This window comes from Schistosoma mansoni, chromosome W (assembly GCF_000237925.1).
Source record: "Schistosoma mansoni strain Puerto Rico chromosome W, complete genome".
In the NCBI taxonomy this organism is placed as follows: Eukaryota; Metazoa; Platyhelminthes; class Trematoda; order Strigeidida; family Schistosomatidae; genus Schistosoma; species Schistosoma mansoni.
The window spans coordinates 54549404-54574805 of record NC_031502.1 but is presented as its reverse complement, the minus strand read 5'-3'; the positions used below and the strand labels follow the sequence as shown (position 1 = coordinate 54574805).

At 35.4% G+C, this 25402-nt stretch overlaps 1 protein-coding gene across 1 annotated transcript in view; it reads left to right on the top strand.

Moving 5' to 3' along the window:
- Positions 1–24485, top strand: part of Smp_136510 (hypothetical protein) — a gene marked incomplete at its 3' end in the record, with an annotated part of 33778 nt that extends 9293 nt beyond the window's left edge. The window contains exons 9-17 of the mRNA XM_018790183.1: positions 1816–1870; positions 2411–2484; positions 4394–4480; positions 7046–7086; positions 10719–10853; positions 12952–13372; positions 20640–20770; positions 22832–22931; positions 24430–24485. Coding sequence (XP_018655552.1) covers positions 1816–1870; positions 2411–2484; positions 4394–4480; positions 7046–7086; positions 10719–10853; positions 12952–13372; positions 20640–20770; positions 22832–22931; positions 24430–24485 — 1100 coding nt within the window. The remainder of the gene's footprint in view (positions 1–1815; positions 1871–2410; positions 2485–4393; positions 4481–7045; positions 7087–10718; positions 10854–12951; positions 13373–20639; positions 20771–22831; positions 22932–24429) is intronic.
- Between the last annotated feature and the right edge of the window lie 917 nt (positions 24486–25402).

Below are 25402 nucleotides of genomic sequence, written 5' to 3'. Positions count from 1 at the left end.
AACCTTATTAAAAAGCGCTAACCATAATAAACAGCTTAAACCATTACATATACGTATTACTTACTAAATAGTCTGTCTAGTTAAAATCAACTCAGTGCCAGTGCTTGTATTTGCTTGGATAATTTATTCGTTTTATTTTCAGTTTTAGAAATTTAGATTGATGGTCTCCCCTTGGTAGTAAATTGAAACCAGTGTACGTACCTTAAGCAGGAACTTTACATCCTGCCGCTTGATTTTTCAACGGTCAGCAATTTCATAGTTGTTACTACGTCTTTATGTAGTCACTCTTAGCCTTCTTCCAGCTTACTCATGTGCTGACCAATATTACATATCGGGCGAAACCAATGAATAACGGTCTAGTCCCTAGTATAGAACTACACGGCAGTACAAACCCACTGTCCCTCGTATGGTCGAACTAAACTATTTTCTTGAGGAGCCGATATCTATAAGCCACGACGGGGTTGGATGAAGAGTGCTGGTGGGCAGCCTATGCTCCTCCATTAGGGGTAACGGGCATAAGTAAAGACGTAAGAAGTGAATCCGTAATTTGGCTCCATCTTTGTAATTTTATGTTATGTTGTTATGTTGTTGTCTGTCATCGTCATAACTAAAACATACGTTCTCGGTTTTGTTTCTTTATTGTTAAAAATACAGTGGACTATCAGAATACTAACTCATTAATATTCTCATTTGACTTATTACAAAGGACTTCAATGAATCTGTGAGTTTGTAGTTAATTTTGTTCACTTTATCTTTCTGTTTGTTTATTTGAATGCTGAAATGGATTCTCACGAGTCAAGTTTCTATTTCAGATAATTAATTTATTTCCTCCCAATCCCTTCACTTACTAAGTTTATTTTAATGTTGGTTGTATTTTACTCTCTAAGCTGGATGATTTCATTTTGTAGCTTTCACTGTCATTTTAGTCGGCATCATCAGTCTTGTACTTAAAATAATAGTGATCATTTTCAAATTAGTTAACGAGTACCGAAATAATATGTACTCTCCACCTACCTACATGGTTCATTTTAACAGTCAGTGTTTTCACCAACTGATACTGTATCTTGGTTCGGCTCCCCTTAGCTTTCTTCCAGTTTAATCCTACACCAGCCATCATCGCACATAGTCGGTGGATGTTCATGTGTAAGGTATGTCCCAACCATCTCAGTCGATAAAAATTCTCCACTACGTCAGTCTATTTGGCATCTTCGCCTTGTATTCTGTGTCTAACCTCGAAATCTCTAAATTGAAGATCCTAAAATACATGAGCAATGGATTGAAGATACTTATGATCAATTACTAGTGACCAACAAATATCTTCTATTTTTAGAGACCATGTTTCACACCCATATGGTAGAACGAAGTGAACTAATGTTCATTTTACTAGTCATTTTGTTAGCAGACAGATATCTCACCTGCACTATACGGGATTGAGAGAAAGGGGTTTAACATCCGACAAAATGTCAGCATCTTAGGCATTTACAGGACGTCCAAAAAATGACTAATATTCATAGGACCTTATTTCAGATAAGTACAAGAAGTAGCGTTTAAATACATTGATTAGGTTATTCTGTTTAATAGTCTTAATAAACTCTTTAAAGTGGTTTCCGGCGAAATGACAACACGTCTACAGGAAGCTTTATTAACTCCTATCATCTTTTTCGATTTCATCTAAACGGAGCTTGAGAAGACTACTGGACAATGGACTTTATAAGATATGGAAGTTCAATACTAATAAAAGGTTACTGTTTTTCTATACATGTAACATTTTACCATTATCGTTTTCTCTCTCGTTAAATAGATCGTTTAATTTAGCTACTACTTGGCCGTTAGTACCTAGCCATGCAATCACTGAGAAACCGTCATGGAAGTAAGTTGTATTTTGTATATATATCAATGATCGGTCTAATCAGTAAGCAACAACTACATTGTCGAGTTTTTATGAAAAATAAACATTGAAATAATGGGAAGCAGTGACCAGTGGAGTTAAACCATGTCTGTTTTAGAGATATCAACTCACTCAAGACAATTGGTGAACGGTTGCTCAAACATCGTGGATTGGTTGAAGTTAGACATTAACACCGTTAGATGCGGGCTCAGTGGTCTAACGTCCAAGTGCTCCGGCGCGAGACTGGTAGGTCCTGGGTTCAAATCTCGCGAGTGCGGGATCGTGGATGCGCAATGCTGAGGCGTCCCACAATAGGACGAGACAGTCGTCCAGTGCTTCCAGGTTTTCGATGGTGGTCTAGCTTCAATTGACTCATGATTTCAACTATGAAAATATTGAAATAAAAGTTATTATAATTTTTTTTAATTACTTGGTTTTAATGAGTGTTGTTTCGATGTCTGTTTTTCCAAGTCTTTGACCTACCTAATTCGTCTTTCATTTGTTTTTACTTTTACTTTGTAGATCATTAAAACCGGAAGGTGCACCAATTTGTCAATTACAATTATGTGCAAGTAATCCATTCGCTGATAAAATGAGTATGCTTTCATTTCGTATTTGTTTAAAAGAAAATGTATAATTTGAGTTATTAACTTACTAGATGACATAAGTAAAATCTGATTTAATATTTTGAAGCAATTGAATGGTAACTATTGAGTAACAAACCCGAATCCTAGCTTCTACTACCATTGACTTCAGATGGTTGGCTTGTTGTAGTGAGATAGTGGGTTTGTATTAACAGCAATGGGTTCCAAGATACTTTTACGGACATGTTCATTCTTAAAATGGCCTCTTCCGTTGACTATGACTGGCCAATTGTTATGCTGGAAAAATAATGAAATATATCGATACTAAAGTTGATATAATCCTACTCTGGATACTAAATATTAGATAATCAGTTTAGTAAGGCTAAATACTAGTTCATTAGAGTATGTGATAGATCAATAGACTCAACAAATTACGGTACTTGATCATATGATATACTCGCCCCATTTGTTCAACCAACGATGAGAAACCACATATAGGCTAGAACAAGAGCTTATTAACACAACACGGCCCTCGAATACCCTGGTACGGCTAAGGGTGGGGAGAGTCCGCTCTCCCTCTCCAAATACTCTCACATGGCGACGCGTGTATAGCCTCTGCCAGGGAAGTCCTACTCACTGCCTTCTCGTGGCATCACTGTTTACGAAATTTAGAGGACGAAAAGCGAATGTCCGGCGCTTTAACCGGGTTGGTGGACACGGAAAGTTCACCTAGAGGAGTTAGAAAACCCTGATTCCAAACTAATGGTGTACATGGGCTCCAGTATCCTGAGAGAACAAATGGCGTATGAATCAATCGTTGGTCACCGGCTATCATGGGACTGCATCTCCTCACGATGCTCCATTGCCTTATGGATTAGACCTTTAGGTCGAAGGCTCCGGGTGTGGCCCCATAAAGAAACCACCTGTTTCGGTCTGGGCACTCGGGCAGTATCGCAGCCCACTCTCAAATCAAGTGACTTGTGTGGCGCATATCTATTTGGTGTACTCTTTTAACAATATTTATGTGTTTAAATAAATAATTAACACAATATAAAACAAACAAAAAATGGAGTATAATTGGAACGAAACTGGAATCAACTTTCCATATAAGATTTCCTCTTGTATTTAATGTAGCCGAATAGTTCTGTCCTCAGCTACTGACTAATCACAGCTTCCTTTCACTTTATGTGTTATTGATCAAGTGATACCAATATATGAGTGAAGTTGATAGAAGACTATGTGTTTGAGGTGACGTATCGCTCGTTATCGCACTCTCTGTTCGTGTTATTCTTTCCCAATTTAACCTTCGATGCCTTTTAAGTTTTACCAGAAACAACTTTAGGTGCTTTTGTTCAGTGAATGAACTGAGTAGCTTTGTGTTTACATTACTCATCTTCTAACTAATAGGTTGCGCGTCTGAACCTCATCTATATCAAAGAAGCTTGGTCGTAGTACGTACTATCAGGACTCTTATAAAACAGTGTGATACAGAATCGAGTAGCATGCAATGGTGGTAATAAACTAAAAGAAAACGCGTTTAAAGGGTATAAATCAAACCAAACAATATCAAATATGAGATAATATTAGTACTTAAAATCTAATGGAAAGTAAGAAAAAATAATGCATCCGTGGCAATGTAAATCGGTTACGAACTGTGTTAACCAAATTCATAAATACCCAACCATGAAGATTTATACTTCTGGACTGAGTTCTCACTTACAGTCAATAATTTTATCTGATCACTACTAGCTTCAACATTATAAACTCAAATATAAACTTCTATTATGGTACATAGTAGGAAGACATTTAGTCATGTTTTGATTTATTATATTCGATATTGTTCGTATCGGATTAGTTAATGACTACTATCAAACTGACGATTTGTTAATAGGTGGATTGTTGTTACACTTTATTGTTTCAGGTGTACGAATTCAGCGGTTCTTTAAAAGTTGTTCTAAATGTGAACAACCTGTTCATCAAATGACTGATATCTCATCAAATAATCCTAGTAAGCACAATGTTTTGTATTACAATAATTTTTCTTCTAATATTGTATTCATATTGTTTTTAAACTATAAAATACTTAAATATGTACACAGAACTACTGATATAAACTTTTCAAATGGTTTACTTATAACCTTAATGAAATTGTACGACAGTTAGGCTGATCTTGAAATATATACACTTTGACTGGACGGTATGAAAGAAAGCTGCAAAGGGCTAGCTTCTATTGGTCCTTCACGACTCCCTGGCTGGGGTCCAAGGGATGGTGCAACAGTGGCTAGAGATGTTATCAGATATGGCTCAGAATAGAAGCCAGTGGCGAGCCTGCTGTAACCTTCTAACTTTCTTAACTGAAAGAGTCTTCCGGTTGTATATTTCAGTCCCCCTTTTTTTCATCCTTTCTCTTCCTATTTTCATTATTTTGTGTGGCGCATATGTATCCGGTGCCCTTTTGTATCAATATGTATGTGTTTAAATAAATAAATAAATGACTGGACGGTTTGATTTTATAACTTTCATTGTCTAATATTCTTACATTCAGATTGATCTTTAATTACTAAGTTGTATTGGCTTCATATCCACGCACGATTATCATTGCACAAAAGTCAGTCAGTCAGTCAGATACAACATAGGACCAGGCACATATATGCATCGGTCAAAGTTGCCATATCTCATCAGCACAACAAGATGAACACCGGATTCATAGAATTAGTTAATTTAGTGGTGGTAATATATGAAGTAATTTTAATCTCAAGGTTTAAGGGAAGATAAAGAGTGTATACACCTACGACATTGTGATCGATTCTGAGCCATGTCACACAGAGTCTCCAACCATTGGTTACGATAGTCGCAAGGACCCCAACCAAGTAGTCTGCATCTACCAACATGGCTCAGACTAGAAGTTAGTGACTTCAAGCACTGATGCCACGTTTTGGTTTGACCGCCCCTAACTTTCTTCCAACTATCCCCTACACTAGTCAGTATAGCACGTCGTGGTAAACGGTGTTCATGCATACGTAGCACGTGGCCCAACCATCTCAGTCGATGAAGATTCATGACCTCATCAACTGATTTACCATCACCAACATTGTACAAAAGGCAAGTACTCAAATATTTCTATATATAGACGATGATTTAGACGATCCGTAATGAATAATGTAAGTTTTTAATTGTTAAAAGAATTTTTTTCGATAGATAGTTGACACATAGTTAAACAATGTGACCATCTGATAACTACTGTTTACTAGATCGAATTATTGTCATCAAATAAACTGATTAACAGACGACAAGACAACCAGCTAGTAGGATGAGTGTTGAATAACTTTCACAAACAAATTATGTGGAAAAAATAAGCTCAAACTTGAACTTGAGGATATGAGATTTCGTCGGCCACTCAGTTACAAATGAAATTTTAAACCTGACAATCAGGCTTAGTTCTCGCCCATCAAATCAGTCTCACCCTATTTGAAGAAAAAAATGGTTTAGAATCCTTTGATGATAACACTAGGAGAAGAATAATAATCTATCTGGCTGCTCGTCACATGTTCTTAATTTTTCTTTGAAAGTCATGTTAACGTTTAGTATACAGTTAACAACTGGACTATATTTATATAAAGAAAAGATATGGCTATTTCATTGCTCGATTGTCTTGTCGATGAATTGTCATCTATTGTTACAATTGTTATATATTTGGACGACTATACAGTCAAGGATACAATTAAATCAAACTGCTAACTGTATTCGCATTTTGTCTCCCCCCCAAATAGCTTTTTAACTCTAACGCTAAAGAACTGAAAAGCCAAGAGAAAGTAGAAATTTTTTCATATTGACTTCAACTGTAACAGCGATACATTTAGCTGAATTTTGTTTTGTTATAGCGTAATCCCTCCTTGTACATAAGTGATCGAAAAGGTAATGCGTCAATATGAGTCAGTCAGTCAGTCAGCTACAACGTAGGACCAGGCACACATATGCATCGGTTCAAGTTGCCATATCTCGTTAGCACAGCAAGATGAACACCGGATTCATAGAAATAGTTAATTTAGTGGTGTTAATGTATAAAAGAAAGATTGTATATAAGGATATAGTACAGAAAGGAAGAACGTTATGAAGCAATTTTAATCTCAAGGTTTAAGGGAAGTTAAAGAGTGTATACACCTACGCCATTGTGATCGATTCTGAGCCATGTCACACAGAGTCTCCAACCATTGGTTACGATAGTTACGCGGAGCCCAACCAGGTAGTCTGCATCTACCAACATGGCTCAGACTAGAAGTTAGTGACTTCAAGCACTGATGCCACGTTTTGGTTTGGCCGCCCCTAACTCTTTACCAACCATCCCCTATACTATTCAGCATAGCACGTCGTGGTAAACGGTGTTCATGCATACGTAACACGTGGCGTCAATATGAACTCAAAGAGTTCCGCCTAGCTTCTCACTAGAAGCTAATTACATATGTTTTATATGGATTTCTGTCGTTTTTGTCACGAATTTTCCATGTTTCAAATCAATAGTCCCGCATGTTTTATGTTCTTATTGTTGCCATTTTATTCACTATTTTTGTTTTAGGTTCCGTTTTATCAAGTGATTCAGTTGTTCAGTTTCTACTAGTAAGTAGTAGAATGTCCATGTATTTTTTTGTTATTCAAAACATAATTGCTATAATTAGTTCCTCACACTTAACAGTCCGGATAGGTAGATAAAGAGATGAAGCGTTTCAATCAGTCAGTCAGTCAGTCAGTCAGTCAGTCACGACGTAGAACTTCGTACGTACGTACATCAGTTCGAATGGCCATACCACATTAGCACAGAGATGCAGTTGTCGATTCAAATCCCATGGTGGTAGAGGTAGTAAGAGTATAAGCATTATGTGAAAGATTAGGGTTTGAAGATGTTATTGAAGAAGTATAATACAGTGAAATAAATTTGGAAAGAGAAAAAGGATAGGGACATGGAGAATTCAGAAGATAAGAATTTGGGAGAACACAAAGAGTGGAGTTACAGTATGCTTAACTATCAAAATAAATTTGTTTTTCTTAGGTAATATCATCGATCATAAGTTTGTTTTGGTATGATTGTACACTCATTAACTACAATTCTTTATATATATCCATCTACTCAAAACCTATACTTGTTGGTAAATTTCAATGAGTAAGCATCGTAATGTAAATGTGATAGTGTATAGTTTCATTTATTCTACAGGATTTTTTGTGGAGTTGTTATGTCCCGATAACAATTGTGAATGGTAACTTTGGGATCCATTTATGGACCAATATTATGCATATAATTTTTATCGTATATTAGCTAAATAACTAAACTATTCATATTCGTGTCCCCCTTATTATAAGCTTTATTTTGACCTATAGACTATTATTATACGATTTACCATTCTTGAGTTATCCCTAGTCTATTAATTGCTGTCTCCCCCTATTCACAGCCACATTTGGCTGAATCTTGTGCAAATGTTATTTCCTATTTTATTGGTACGATGTGGTCAGTCTGTTTGGTATATAAACTCAGTATGTTTGAAATACGAGGATTCATACCACAGAGGCTGTTATTGGTATTCTGGACTTGACTGGCTGGGCTAGGCAGAAGCAGGACTGATCAGTACTCTAGACTGCTCGTATGGTTTTCGTGTGCCACTGTTCCAATCGATAATTCGTTGCTTTCGAATTGGCGGTCTTAACACGTCATACGTTAACAAGGTATCCACTCGGCCACAAGTTATAACAGGAGTCTTATTGAATTCTATTTTATAAGCTAATAAATAAAACAGAAGTCATTAACAATGACTTATTATCAGCAAAAAGTTAGAGATTAGCGTTCATGTGACTTTGTATACTATCACTAGGTCCCAAAAGTTTTAGATTATATTTTACTTACTAAAGTTTAGCCAGTGAGTTTATATCTCAGAGTATATATCTCTCCCGAACGTCTAATTTAAGAAGTCTGTGCGTAGTTATTGTGCTACTATTACTTCATGTCACTTTTCTAGTCATCAACTTTAGCCTTGTTGTATTCAATGTTCTACTATGAGATGTATAGATTCATGGTGCTTCCAGCTTATACCTATAAACTAATAACTTTTTCGACTATCCAAATGTATTTCTAAACGTTTCGTGTATTTTTTTTTTAAAAAACTTGTTTTTACAAGTAAATTTTGTTTATAAACTACATCATTCACTCACTCACTTATATGGGAGAAGTACAGGCTATAGCAATGATAAATACTACAACATTCTATGATACGGACTATGGAAGTAAAAATTTACCACATATCTGTCACTAATGTATATATTTCAAACTGCGAGTCTCTCATCATTAAGCTTAGTTAGGTAGATAAGTAAAACACTGGGCTCCATATATAGTGCAAACTACTCTCTATCAAAAAAAAATTGAACATAGCCAGTTTGTTATTGAAATTTCACTGTTTATCAAGAAGGATCTTGAGACAGAACTAAAATCATAAATGTATTCAAGCAAACTACATCAAGCGTATTTAGCATAATTTTTCAAGATAAAAACTATGCTGTGAGATAACTTTAGTGCTCAAGATCACTCCATCGATGTTTGCAATTGAACTAATGTGGATCGATATGGTTCTATAGTAAAAGTTGAAGTCATTGGTAAGATCGTTGTATTCCTTACTATCTGCTTGTATGATCTTTTAACTTTACCGATGACCCATTTTGTTAGTATTTAAGATTTAGTCGGTGTGAAATTCATCATTTTTAGTATCTAACATTGATCAATTCATCAAACAGCGGTTATAATGCATACCCTAGTATTCTGTCTAAGGTTGCAAAGGTATATATGGATTCGTAACTGGGGAGCCCGAAGAAGAATTCATCAAAAAATCATTGCTTTTGAATAGTCCTGGAGAATTTTCGAATTCACGAAACTTAGTTACTTACTTACTTACTTACTTACGCCTGCTACTCCCAGTGGAGCATAGGCCACCGACCAGCTTTCTCCAACCCACTCTGTCCTCGACCTTCCTTTCTAGTTCTATCCAACTTTTGTTCATTCTTCTCATGTCTGTCTCCATTTCTCGGCGTAATGTGTTCTTTGGTCTTCCTCTTCTCCTTTGACCTTCAGGATTCCATGTGAGGGCTTGTCTTGTGACGCATTTGGGTGATTTCCTTAGAGTGTGCCCAATCCACTTCCAGCACTTCTTCCTGATTTATTCCTCCACTGGGATCTGGTTTGTTGTCTCCCACAGTAGGTTGTTGCTGATAGTGTCTGACCAACGGATCCGTAGTATCCTGCGTAGACAACTGTTAATAAACACCTGTATCTTCTGGATGATGGCTTTCGTAGTTCTCCACGTCTCCACCTCATACAGTAGAACTGTCTTGACATTTGTATTGAAAATTCTAACCTTGGTGTTGATTGACATGAAACTTAGTGGATACCCTAATAATCTGAAAGTATTTAATGAGCACTTGAATTATAGTGTAAAACTGAATAAAAATGTAAACTCTTCAGATCTGGAGAATGTACTTAAGTTGGAAACTGTTATGAACTCCATCACTGGTAAGATAAGTAAGCGAATGATCTCCAAGAAATCATGTGTTTATGTACAGTATCCCTGATAAGGTGTCACTTCGACACTCGATATTAGTAGCTAGCCATTTGAAAAGCTCATGCCGGTGTATCAGTTTTAATAAAAAAGAACACACCTAGAGTACCCATATTTTATCCTATTAAGATTTAATTCTCATTGCGTTTCTGAATAACTTAATCAAATTTACATGAATTGATAATCAAAGACTTACAAGAAAGGGCATGCTATATGACAAATCATGAAGAGTGACGAAATATTGGGCTGTCATTAATTAATATGAGGTTTACTAGTAATTCATTCATTCTTTTAGTTTAAATCATGGACTCAACGTAGTTAAATAATCATTAACAACTAGGTCTGTTAACGGATGGCTAACCTGAAGGTAGGTCTTGAGTTCGAACCGCAGCTAGTTCATGGATATACATTGTTGTAGATTCTTATACCAGGATAAATCAACTGTTCAATGCTTTATTGTTTACAGTTATTGTTAAATTAAACTTAATTTATGATGCCAACTGCCAAGTCCAACAATTTCTACTAACTCTTCTATACTACTTATTCCTCTTACCTTGTTTTTAGGTATAAAATCATTTTCGTATTACATTTAGCCTAGTATTTTTTCACTCAATAATATCATGAATTTTCTTTTGTCTTATTGTGCTTTGCTTGAAGTTTCTTTTTCCCGATGCTGACGCTGAAGGTGTTTGTAATAAAGTTCTTCATAATGAATTAACATTATCTTTTGGTGATTTATCAATACATGAATTATTAATATGGAAACGTCAACCGATTATGAATTCTTCAGAAGTAAGTTAGTATTATGTAATTCAGTTTATTAACATAAATAATGAAAAAAAATCCTTCAATTATCTAAGAAGAAAAATTAATACGATAGATTTGACCAATAGAATTTTTTTGTTAAGCGCTTTAGTCAGTCAATCAGCTACAAAGTAGGACCAGGCACATATATGCATCGGTCCAAGTTGTTTTAGTATCATCAATTCAAGGAACAGATAATTGTACACATAGAACTTTATCATTTACTGTACAAAATTATTGTTATTTATCCTGTTAGAATAGTTTTAGCCTTTTATCACGACTTGGGTTGGTGAATGCTTGTTGGCGGCCTATGCTCCATTGGGAGTACCAGGCGTAAGTAAGTAAGTTTATCACGTCTAGGTGACAATGTAACAACACATATATCGTAATGTTAACAATTTGAATTTAAGTATGTTTATAGATGAATCATCAACAATTATAATCTTTAATCTGTTTAGATAAGCGATTCGTTATGTCCCGATGACAACAGCGAATAGTAAATTGGGATCCATTTATGAACCAATATTATGCATATGATTTTTATCGTATATTAGCTAAATGACTAACCTATTCATATTCGTGTCCCCCTTATTATAAGCTTTATTTTGACCTATAGACTATTATTATACGATTTACTATTCTTGAGTTATCCCTAGTCTATTAATTGCTGCCTCGCACATTCACAGCCACATTTGGCTGAATCTTGTGCAAATGTTATTTTCTATTTTATTGATACGATGTGGTCAGTCTGTTTGGTATATAAACTCAGTATGTTTGAAATACGAGGATTCATACCACAGAGGCTGTTATTGGTATTCTGGACTTGACTGGCTGGGCTAGGCAGAAGCAGGACTGATCAGTACTCTAGACTGCTCATACGGTTTTCGTGTGCCACTGTTCCAATCGATAATTCGCTGCTATCTGATTGGTGGTCTTGTCACGTCATACATCAACTGGGCATCCACTCGGCCACAAGTTATAACACGATTATATGGAAGCATAATCTTTAATTAATTCGATGCTTGAACATGAATAACTTAAGTCTGTGAAAATTTATGGATTAATATTTTCTTCTGAACAACTTTGAAACGAAACTGAACAAATTATTTATGTTATTTACTTGAAGACAGGAGATGGTTTACAAAATAAAGTTTTCTTAATTGATTCTCTATCTTTTCATAAATGTTTAAAGAAACCAATCTTACTAGAAGTTATCTTCCTTCTGTTTGTGAGAAGCCAATTTCTCTACAAATGTTGATGATTGATGTAAAACGTCTTATTTATTGTTATTCCCTAATGTATACTCAGTAGTATTGTAGTGTGGTCTACTTATATCTATATAAGTAGTGTATGGTGATGGTCAGACATAGAATGTATTTTGGCAGAAGATCGATAAGGAACGAACAGGAATGAAGCGCTATCGGTTCGAAAATGCATGAACATTAATAATCAGAGAAAACGGACAGACATTTGCAGAAGGAACAATCAAGATTGAGACAATTGATTGTTATTTCGCAAATTAACTGTTCATTGTATGGTTATCAAGATTTAGTGAGATAGTCTGTAATTTGTGCTCAAAATACATTCGATTGTCCCCAGTGGTGTTTTGTTCACTACAGTATAACTTCATCTTTATACCTGAAATCGACTGCTTTTCATTTCTTCAACTTTCTTGAAAAACTTTCTATCTTAAAACGACTCGACTGAACCGCTGCTTCCATTCATGAATCAATTACGGCTGTTTATTAATTCTTTAACACACATACAAGAAACTTAACTCTGTTGTCAGATATCTTAGGGAGTTTAATCAAATCACACTTTCGTGTATTTCATCTAGTGGGGGTTAGATACACAGAATAAAAGTCATTTGGTAAATAGATGCTGTTTAAGTAACGAAATCAATCAACTCAAGAATGTGTTACTCAGATAACAGAGTGCATGAGCATATGTTTAACCAAGGAATCACAGTGAATTATCTTTTTTTTCCAAACAATAAGAAAAAACGCAAATGAACAGATCCATTTGATTGTAATTATACTCTAAAATTTTAATATTTACTTTCATTTGTTTCTCTCTGAAATTCTAGAGACAAAAATTCGCTTCTACTTTTGGTTTACCAAATCCTATTTCTTTAATACATCGTTTAGCTGTGATTATTGCTAATCTACTTGTTTATAAACATTATGAATTCAATGATTGTTTACTATTGATTAATTCAATGTTCAATGAATTGTATATTGAATTACAACTTCGTTATGATCGTTTAATTTGTTTACCAGTACAAATGTTATATGAAGAAGTATTCAACAAATTCAATATTAATAACAGTAATGAGATAATAGAAGAAGAAGAAGAAGCATCAGTGGATGAAAATAAGCCACTATTAAATGCATGGAATCATAATTCAATCCAGTTAATTAATGGATTAAAATTTAAAGATTGGCCCATTGATTGTTACTATGATTTGGATTATATTTTGCATCGATTTAATGAGTGCATTTTGAAGGGTATATTATTCCGGTCTGTTTTTGTTTAGTTAATTTTTTTTTTCCGTTTTATATAAATGTTAGTGTGCTTGTTTTGTACAAAAGAAGTTGTGTAAAGACCGACTAAACAATTCGATGGACATGCCTCCGAACGAATTGAGATTAATAGCTTCATCAGTCAATTTATAATTTATGTCCTACTTTATGGCAGTGAAACATGGTCGGGAAGAGTAGAGGATATTCGTAGATTGCTAGTATTCGATCATAGATGTCTTCGAAGCATTGCTCGTATATCCTGGGACCACCAGGTAAGTAATGCAGTTGTTAGGAAACCGGTACCAGGTAAGGATGGTAAATCGATTGATAAAATAGTGAAACTTCATCAGTTGAAATGGCTGGGACACGTGTTACGTATGCCCAACCACCGACTGCCCCGACGTGTGGTGTTTTATGGTGTAGGAGTAAGTTTGAAGAAAGCTAGGGGTGGCCAGACCAAAACGTGGCACAAATCCATGAAGTCACTGACAAGTGGACTGAGCCATGTTGGTAGGTGTAGACGACCTGGTTGAGGTCCGTGAAATGATAGCAATCGATGGTTAGAGACCTTGAATGACATGGCTCAAAATCGTTTGCGATGGCTAAGGTGCATCCACTCTTTGTGTTTTACCAAATTCTAAACGTCTGAATTCTTCGTGTCTCTCTTTTTTCTCTTTTCAAATTTATTTCACTGTATTATACTCCTTGAATAATATCTTGAAACCCTAATCTTTCCGATTATTGCGTATACTCATACTACCTCTACCACTATGGGATTTGAATCGACAACTGCATCTCTGTGCTAATGTGGTATGGCGACTCGAACTGATGTACGTACGTACGAAGTTCTACGTTGTAACTGGCTGACTATGCATACAATCGGTTATGTTAAAATTATTATTAATTATGTTTGATTCGTTGAGGAAAAAGAAACATGATCTTATATTTTTATTTTCAAATCACAGCTAGAGAAAGTCATCAACACCAAACATTAGAAGTCCAAAGTGATGATGATGATGACGACGATGGTGATATATATTTTGATGTTTATGATGAAACTTCTCCATCATCTCATGATGACGTTAAGTCGGTTCGTCCGAAAACTAATTGGTTAGATGCATGCTGTAAGTGATGTGATAAAAATTAAAGAAGTAATTGTGTGGTTGATGCACTCAATTTGAGTTATAAATTTGAATAACATTACAATCTATTTTCGGATAAGGGCGCTGATAATTAGGTGACTTCAGTAGAAATCAATAGTTTAGGTCATCAGTGGTAAATCTTCTATTTGAACGCTTGGATCGGTTTCCTAAGCTCTCCTAGTAACTCCTAAGCTAAATCTACACGGCAACTTGAACATGAGAAAAAGGCGCGAAATATGGGAAAAAACGCTTTCCTCCAAGGTTAGTTTATGTATAGAGAATCTAGGTTATTTATAGCATTTCAGATGACCTTGGACTTCTGGAAAGTTCTGTAAGCCTCCGAAACACAGTTTCAGGATAGGTAATATTCCAACCAGAAATGTGACACATGACTTTTCACTTTCTAGATGTTTCTTAGAAACTTTTATTCAGTGCTAATGAGATGTTTCTCAGAGTTTCCAGGGCCCCTTTGATCTTTTTGCAAAGGATTTTTTGGGTCTCTACAGCATTTAGTCTATGAAGTAAACATTTTTTGTTTCAGATTTTTGTAAGCTTCCTACTATGTAGTCGGAATGATCTATCCTGTTGTTAAACTAACCAGCTCAGACTATTTGGTCATTTCTTCATTGTTATTTTACGTTGCTCAAATATAATTATAGTATTATTTCTTCTAAGTTATAGATAAGCCTTTTCTTCCGATATTCCATACCTCATTGTGATTTAAGGTTCTTAGGAATAGAAATCATATTTCGCTTGGTATCCTATCGTTTGACATTATTAAATCACAGGACACATTATAGTATCATTATAATTCACCTTGTTAAAAATTTGGGGTAATGAAGGCATAGTTGATGAACTCCGGTTTCAATTAATAATTTATAAGTTCCACATCGCGCTCTGTCTACTTCAGTTTTTGGTTAGCCGAGTAACCTGTACACAACAGAACTCGAGTTTGATTAACTAAATCTGGACTTGGTTACCGAAGTACATTATGTATTTTTCTCGCATCAGTAGACAATTTAGTCGATTTATGAATTACGGAACGTTTGCAGTCTCACTTAAATTTGGCGACTTCATACCTAACAACTTCATGATTCTATCCATGTTACTTCTAGTGTATATAACTGTAGTGTTTTGTTCATCTATCAAGCACCGACTACTACTGTTACTACAATCATTACTGATCTCTTTTTTTATTTCTCTATCATTTTATAAATACATAATTACTAGCTAGAAATGATGCATTATCAGAAGCAGAAACTATACTTGATTGGCTTAAATCAAGGTGTTTACTTGATCATTTACATTCACTTCTGCCTCATATCATACTGGAATGTATGTTTACATTTCATTCTTTAGGTAAGTTGATATGATAATACGAACTAATGATTTTACAGTTATTTTTTTAATTTTATAACATTCTTCTACTACTTATGGGGATATCTCGGTTCTACATATAATGTGACATTTCTTTGTTGGAAACCACAATTTCATTGCCTTCACTTCCCAAATTCATTCTCATGATTAATTAAATAGACTATTTTATTAGGTTTCCTTGTTTAACCGCTGTTCTCAACCTGATTTTTTATTTGGTCAATGTTACTATTCCTATTAACTGCAGACAGACAGTCTAATCGATCATGTGAAACAACGATCCCATTGTTTAGCTATTGATAGTCTGAATGCTTGATCATAGATGAGAAAATTCAGCAGAATACTGGTTATATTACAAATTTTCAGTTTGTTTCTCATAACATGATAGTGATCATTTTTGGTCAATACCAAATGCGAGTATAGGTTAACTGTCACAATGCATTTTTAGTGATGTGCATTATTTTTCCAGGGAATTTGTAAATAAAAACGGTGATTTTGTATTCCGCTGTCTGTAATGTATCTCTATCGTTATCTGTCGTTTACGTGTTGTTTACGAAATTGAGAGGACGAAAAGCGAATGTCCGGCGCTCTAACCGGGTTGGTGGACACGGCACGTCCACCTAGGGAAGTTGGAAAACCCTGATTCCAAACCAATGGTGCACATGGGCTCCGGTATCCTGAGGGAACAAATGGTGTATGAATCAATCGTTGGTCACTAGCTACCATGGGACTGCATCTCCTCACGATGCTCCACTGCATTGTGGATCAGACCTTTAGGTCAAAGGCTCCGGGTGTGGCCCCCTTAGAAGACCACCTACTTCAGTTTGGGTGCCTGAGCAGTATCACAGCCCTCACACAAATCAAATGAGATTTGTGTGGCGCATATTTATCTGGTGCCCCTTTGTACCAATATTTGTGTTTAAATAAAAATTAATAATAACAACTTTGCCTATATTTATTTATTATTTGTGTAACGTCTTATCATTCTGAACAATAAGTTTGTTATACCTGGTATATTTCATTTGTATTATAGTTCCAATTCCATAAGTATTCAGTTCCCAGAAAATATACTCTTTAATTACTTAAGGTCGTTAGTAGATGTGGTCGACAAATTGAATTTTCGGTGTTGATTTTGTCATCCTTTCTAAAAATACCGAAAGAAGACACAAGTATTTCATTAAATAATTTGTGTTCTTGTCGTACTTATTTTTATGATATAATTGATCAATATTTGTTGGGTAGTGAACTTTTTCATAATCGTCTGAATTTTTCTACTGAGCTTATCTCAATACTTACTTACGCCTGTTACGTCTCATGAAGGTACATAGACCGCCCACTAGTATTCTCCATCCAACGAAATCGACGAATTGTTGTTGTGTTGGGCGGCGTCCGAAAACTAATAATGATACACAGTGTGTTACGCTCTGACTCCCAACTGACTACTTAAGCGAGAAAGTATATTGGGCTACCGAATAAAATGCACAAATACTCATATATATATAGGTTTACCTCTTAAGAAATTGGATCATTTCTTTGTCGATGAAATGCACTTGCTCTTTACGTCACTGTTGATCGTCATCTATTGACTGTCTCATCAGTCTTCTTTTGATTGACTAACCGTAATTATTTTCATTTAAGTTTAGATCCCACTGGAGAAAAAGCTAGAACACATTGGGATTTAGAATTGAGTTTGTAAAATCACTTGTAGGATTTTAACCTGTCTATTGAGTCAAGCTTACTAACTAAACTTCTCTGCAAATACGTTATTCTGGTGATAAATACTGAAAATATATAAATTTTAAATTGTGAGATATCTGGGGAGTAGTTACACCTTTAACCAATAGTCTAACAAGCAGTGTATCCTTGAGTTTATTGAGTGAGTATTAAAATGACAACCCTTACTACTAATCAGTCACAATGTGTGGTTGTATTAAATGGAATAATTCTTGATTAATAAAAGTCAATTAAGCTCTATTTTGACGTAGCTTACTTAAGGAAGACTATAGGATAATAGAAAGGAGTTGAAGGAAAGTTAAAACAGAAGACTGAAATATGAAGAGCAGAATACAAATGAATAAGTTTTCGTTGTGACAAAAACATCAACGTCGTGTTCTCGGGTCTCTTAAGTATTTGTATATAATCATACTACTAACTAATACTAAGTAGTGTATCGTAACTTACTAAAGTAGGACGAGGGGGGGAGAAAAAAAAATAGCTACATTGTAGAACCAGGCACATATATGCATCGGTACAAGTTGCCACACCTCATTAGCACAACAAGATGAACACTAAATATATGAAAGCAATTAATTTAATGATAGTAATATATAAAAGAAAGATTGCATATATGGATATGATACATGGAGAAAGAATTAGTTCGAGATAAAAATCTAAAACAATTTTAACCTTTCAGTTTAAGGTAAGAGAGAGTGTATACACCTACACTATTGTGACGGATTCCGAGCCGCGTCACCTAGAGTCTCCAAACACTGTTTACGATAGTGCTCAGACCCAATCAAGTAGTCTGTAACTACCCAACATGGCTCAGATCAGAAGTTAGTGACTTTATGGACTGATGCTGCGTTTTGTTTCGGCCGCCCCTAAGTGAGGAAAAAATGATGTCAAACTGTCTGCAAAACAGAGTCAACAATATCTGCAGGTCACCTTATTTTTAATTCAGTCTTACATACGATGTTAACTTGTTATTACTTAGCCCGTCACCTGTCTTTAATTTGTTAATCCTTCATTTTTAAGGAAATTAATGATTCCTACTTTTCAGTGCTCTTGGGCACATGTGCACCAAGGAGAATTCCTCACCCTACTACCGTGGTCCATATTTTGTTTCTCTACTGAAACAAGGAATATTGGTGCAATCGATTGTTATCACTGACTGCACCATCAGGCTCTATAGTTATAAATTCATGTTTGTTGTATAATGCTAATCAAATAACACATTCATAAATGAAATGAGGCCATATTATAAGTTAAGATAGTGATACGGTCTAAATACATCCACACTGCCTTCCACTCGATTTGAAACGTCATTTAGATAAGTGGGAAAATTCGTTGCAAAATGTCAAGTTACCAACAATGTGGTAAACTAAATCTTGTGAATATAATGCATATTTAGGTGGAAATGTTATGTCAGGTAATTGACATATTAGTGATCAAGTCATGCGAATGTAATATCTAATGGGAGAAATGTCTTTAAAGCAACATGGCCATTAAGAGTAGAAGATACTCGCAAGTTACTAGTATTTGACCACAGATATCTTAGAAATATTGCTCACATCTGCTGGGATCACCAGGTAAGTGATAGTGAGGTTAGACTCAGGGTATTAGGGAATGATGGTAAATCAGTCGATGAGGTCATAATCTTCATCGACTTAGATGATTAGGCCACGTGTTACGTATGCATGAACACCGTTTACCACGACGTGCTATGCTGAATAGTATAGGGGATGGTTGGAAGAAAGTTAGGGGCGGTCAAACCAAAACGTGGCATCAGTGCTTGAAGTCACTAACTTCTAGTCTGAGCCATGTTGGTAGATGCAGACTACTTGGTTGGGGTCCTTGCGACTATCGTAACCAATGGTTGGAGACTCTGTGTGACATGGCTCAGAATCGATCACAATGTCGTAGGTGTATACACTCTTTATCTTCCCTTAAACCTTGAGATTAAATTGCTTCATAACTTTCCTCCTTCCTATACTATATCCTTATATACAACCTATCTTTTATATATTACCACTACTGAATTAACTTCTATGAATCTGGTGTTCATCTTGTTGTGCTAACGAGTTATGGCAACTTTGACCGATGCAAATATGTGCCTGGTTCTACGTTGTAGCTGTGTAGTGAACAAAACACTGGTTGGGGACAATCGAATGTATTTAAGCAAAAATTACAGACTATCTCAGTAAATTCTGATAACCAAACAATGAACAGTCAATTTGCAAATTAACAACCAATTGTTTCAATCTTCTCTGTTTCTTCTCTAATTTCATTGCTCATGCATTTTCCAAACGATTGCGCTTCATTTCAGTTCTTTGCACATCGGTCTTCTGGTAAAATACATTCTATGTCTGACCAACACCATATACTACTTATATAGATATAAGTAGACCACACCACAGCTGACCGACCGATCACAATATAAAGTAATATTCTCTCAAAATTTAATGTTATAAAACTTCTTTAGGTAAGATATTTTTAACAGAGAATAATCACATGATTATAATTTAGGCATGAATAATGTAACACACCAAATGAATAATCCGGACATATTTGTTTCAACTACGCGATTTAAACCATTAGGGAGCATGATACTGAGGGAATGAGTTGGGTGCAAACCGACTGTAGTCTTTGGATCATATCTTCTTGTGCTGCGTCATTACCTGGTAGATTAGGCCTTTAGGTCGAATACTCAAGCGTGTTCGTCCACTCAGAAAACCACTTGTCTCGCTTTGTATCCAGAGTAGTAACCCAGCACTAACCGTGATTATGTATAACATAGTGAGTACTCTATTGGGCAAATTGTGTACAGTTTAAAATTACTGTTACTGATGAAACCTGGATGTTATGGGTTTGACTTTGACTGGTATTTTTTGTAAACAATGTTGGGATATAAAGTCCTGGAAGAATCTGATGTTTTATGGTGTTTGTGATTTATTGATTGTTTCTCTGTCGTTCCATTGTAATATGTATTATTTCCTTTTCACATCTGTCTTCTTTAGTCCCTCATCCTCGACTATGTAAATGGTATTCGTCTATGTTGAAAAAACTTGATCAAGAAATCTACGATCTATTAAAAATTCATTCCTCTAAGTCGGCAAATATGGACACGGTATCAAAAGTCACAAAATCTGTAAGTTATTTATTTATCTGTTTAATGAAGTACGTTTTTTCTCGCTACAAACAATTGAATTTTGTATTTGTTCCCAGTTGTGGATTCAGCTGTTGTGATAGTCTTATGAAGTACATTAATTTGGATACAGTATTTGACATGTTTGATAGCCAACACGCTTTATTGACCAGTTGCTTACTGGTTAACGAGGATACCACAAAATATCCGGTCAACAGACGTGATGTAACTTACATGAGAGTTCTTATTTCTCAGGAAAAGATATTTATATAAATTATCATTATAGTGTATATAATATTGTTATAAATGAAGTACCCAATAGAAATAGGTATGTATTATATAGTATTGCCACTTTTCAAGGTTTACAATACTATTGGAATGTAATAAAGATTTCGGTAATAAATGTTGTTGTGGGAACTCTTCTAACAGGTCATAGTAATATCGATTTTATCAGTCTCTCCAACGCCCTCAAATGCCCTAGTACGACTGAGAGTAGGGAGAGTCCGCTCTCCCTCTCGAAATGCTCTCACATGGCCAAGCGTATATAGCCTCTGCCAGTGAAATCCTACTCACTGACTTCTCGTGGCAGGGTGGGGTGTTGTTGAATGATATCATCCAAATAAGAATTGACTTCAATGACCAGTCTATCCATTTATATCACAAAATTAATTTTGTTGTATCCTGTGAGTAAAATTGATTGACGACTAACGTCACTTGAAAGCTAGACACAGACTATTTTATATGGTAGCTGTTCGTGACTGCATAGACTTTTGATCTAATAAATTGTGAACATATAAACTGCACAATAAAGTAATGATATGCTCACTAGTGGTGACTAATCTAAAATAGTGTACCCGAATTGTGATTGAGTAATCGTGACCTGTACAGTTCAAACAAGTTTTAAATGCAAAAGTAATTACCGACAGTAATAGATAATGACTATATATAATATACGAAGTTGATGGAGATTTCAGGAGATTGATGGACTACTCGTTCACCAGCTTCAAGTTATAAGTTTCAACTACTAGAAAGCTTAGTGTTACATTGAAACAGTTGTTCACTATTCCCTAATTATGAATAATTGCCTGTGTAGAGCGTGTAATTTGATTTATATTCAAATAAAAAATAATTACCGATAACCAATACAGTTATGTAAAATAAATCTTCAGTTCATTTGCTTGCTCTGTGACATAGCAACCCACCAAGGGAGAAAATCAAGATTCTGATATACAACACAGTGAACAGCGATCAGTTGACACTTGATGCAGAACCTCTGGAAGAGATGAAAGGTATTATGTACTTGGGCAGTATCATTGATAGACAAGGAGAATCTGATGCAGATTTGAAGGCAAGGATCGACAAAGCAATAGCAGCATACCTACAGTTGAACAATATATGGAACTCAAAACAATTATCTATAGGAGATACTTCAGATCCATTGGGCAGACATCATCAGCAACCACCAACTGTAGCTAAGAAAAAACCAACCAATCAAGATGCTGGAGGTGGTTAGGAGATATATTACAGAAATCATCAAACTATATCACGAGGCGAACCCTAAGTTGTAATCCTAAAGGCGAAAGGAAAAGAGAAAGATCCAAGAACACATCGTGCCGAGAATTGGAGGCAGACATTAAAAGAATGGACAGCACTTGGCGACGACTGGAAAGTAGAGCTCAGGAAAGAGTTGGTTAGATATTCCTGGTCAATGATTTCTATTCCACGAGGTGTAACAGGTGTAACTTCACTTAACTAACGGACTTGACAACCAAGGAGAGAAACCAGAATCTTTAGATGTCTACATGAACGCGTTATACTCAAATCAGTGCTTTAGTATCGATCTACATATAAAATTTCAGTCAATATACATTCGTAATTTTAGTGAAGATTGAACTCGAGACATTCATGTCTCGTGGCGAACATATAATTACTAAACCCATTACTTTGATGTTAAATGTTGTCACAATTGAGATCAATCTATAACGACTTCTATTCGATTATTCGTATACTTCTGTTACTCCATAAAATTACTGTGTATTTCTTTGTTTTTTTTTTGAATTTTAGTTTCCATTATCAACATTTTGTGATATCTTAGAAATTATTGCAGAATTTTCAATTCAATTCACGTGTTTCAATGAATTAATTTATAATGTTATTCTTTGTGGTAAGTTTTAATTGAAAGGTAGAATTATGTAGTATATGAATGAGCACTTATTATTTTGAAAAATTCCTAACCAAATCCAGCCATATTACTTACGCCTGTTACTCTCAATGGAGCATAAGCCGCCGACCAGCATTCTACAACCCACTCTGTTCTGAGCCTTCCTTTCTAGTTCTATCCAATTTTTGTTCATTCTTCACATGTCTGTCTCCATTTCTCGGCGAAATGTGTTCTTTGATCTTCCTCTTTCCGTTTGGCCTTCAGGATTCCATTTGAGGGCTTGTCTTGTGACGCAGTTGGGTGATATCCTCAATGTATGTCCTATCCATATCTAGCGCTTCCTTCAGATTTCTTCCGCTGAAATCTGGTTTGTTCTCTCTCATAGTAGGTTGTTGCTGATAGTGTCTGACCAACGGATCCGAAGTATCTTGCGTAGACAACTGTTAATAAACATCTGCATCTTCTGGATGACGACTTTCGAAATCCAGCCACATAAAAACTGGTTAAGATGCTTATGTGTAACTGGAAAACGAATTCAAATAGATAAATGAGACTATGCATATAGAGGTATTCGAGATACAACAATGTTTATTCGAGAAATAATATAATCCGTAATATCATGGGTTGATTAATTAATGAACTCGATTAGGATAGGACGTTTTGCTTCAAGTTCGATAGTACATGCACGAGCTGAACGATATGAGATTCAATTGTCAAATAAATGAAGGTAATCAATAAGACCTCCATCGCACTCACGTTTCTTGTTAGTCGGTAGTCGTAAGCAAGGTATCTCTCCCAATTTGATGTGAATATATGCTCTCTCTGCAGGCTTGAAGTAGATCATGCTCCCTAACTAGTTATTTATAGTCAGTCAGCTACAACGTAGTACCAGGCACATATATGCAGCGGTACAAGTTGCCACACCTCATTAGCACAACAAGATGAACACCGAATTCACAGAAGTAGTCAATTCAATGGTGGTAATATATAAGAGAAGGATTGCGTATAAGGATATAATACAAGAAGAAAGAAAGATATAAAGCAATTTTAATCTTGCAGTTTAAGGAAAGACAGTGAGTGTATACACCTATTTTATTGTGACGGATTCTGAGCCGCGTCACCCAGAGTCTCCGAACACTGTTTACGATAGTGGCGCTTACCCAATCAAGTTGTTTGTATAGCTCAGACCAGAAGTTAGTGACTTTATGGACTGATGCCACGTTTTTGTTTGGCTACCTCTAACTTTCTTCTAACCATCTCCAATACTAATCAGCATTGCTTGTCGTGGTAAACGGTGTTCAGGCATACGTAATACGTGGCCGAAGTTATTTATAATTTTGAAAGTTATGAAAATATTGTTTATTCTGTTCCCTTGATCTGAAAGTGCGTAATTAAAACGTGTTACTACACTAACCTTTTTGTATAGCTGTAACGTAAAATGTCGTTGACTTATTCAAACGTTTATACATTTGTTTCTATTTATTAATCTCTATGATGTTAGTGTTAGTTGCTTTAGGTGAAATTCTTGTGATTACCACTGATCGAACTACAGCATAAGGATTCGCTAAGAATATCTTTATTCAAGATTTATGAAAGTTAGTATTCCAAAGACAATCGTAATTCTGATCATAAAGTATTGACTATTTGCATTGGTTCTATAACTGACATTCCAATGGGTCCACAAGAAACGTATGATCTTTATAGCATTATCGTACAATCCAAAAAGCATAATATTAAAAGCATCTTTAAAATAAGTTTCATCATAAAATGATGCCAGTTAGAGTAGAAGCATTAAAAAAAGGATAGTTCCTGATAACTACTAACTCAGAGTCAGGATCCAGTTATTGCTCTTTATTTATTTATTTAAACTCATAAATATTGGCACAAAGGGGAACCAGATATATATGCGCCACACAAATCTCATTTGATTTGTGTGAGGAATATGATACTGCCCAGATGCTCAAACTGAAACAGGTGGTTTTCTTAGGGGGCCCCACTCGGAGCCTTTGACCGAAAGATCTGATCCACAAGGCAGTGGAGCATCGTAAGGAGATGCAATCCCATGGTAGCCGGTGACCTACGATTGATTCATACACCATTTGTTCCCTCAGGATACTGGAGTCCATGTGCACCATTGGTTTGGAATCAGGATTTTTCAACTCCTCTAGTTGGATGTTCCGTATCAACCACCCCGGTTAAAGCGCGGACATTTACAAACTGATGCCGATGAAAGTTAATGTTTTAATATATAGAAGTAATTCCATGTAGTAATAGTAATAATATTAACCAAGTATACATTTGCTTTTTACTTTTGTACAGATTATAGTTATATGTTAGATTCGGATATATTTTTAAATTTTCTATGTAAATTATCCAATCATGTTATTCTGTTGGAAAATATAACTGGTCAATTAAACTCATGGTCACCTAGTTTAGGCGGTTGGATTAGTTTGCCTAATACTACTACTACTGCT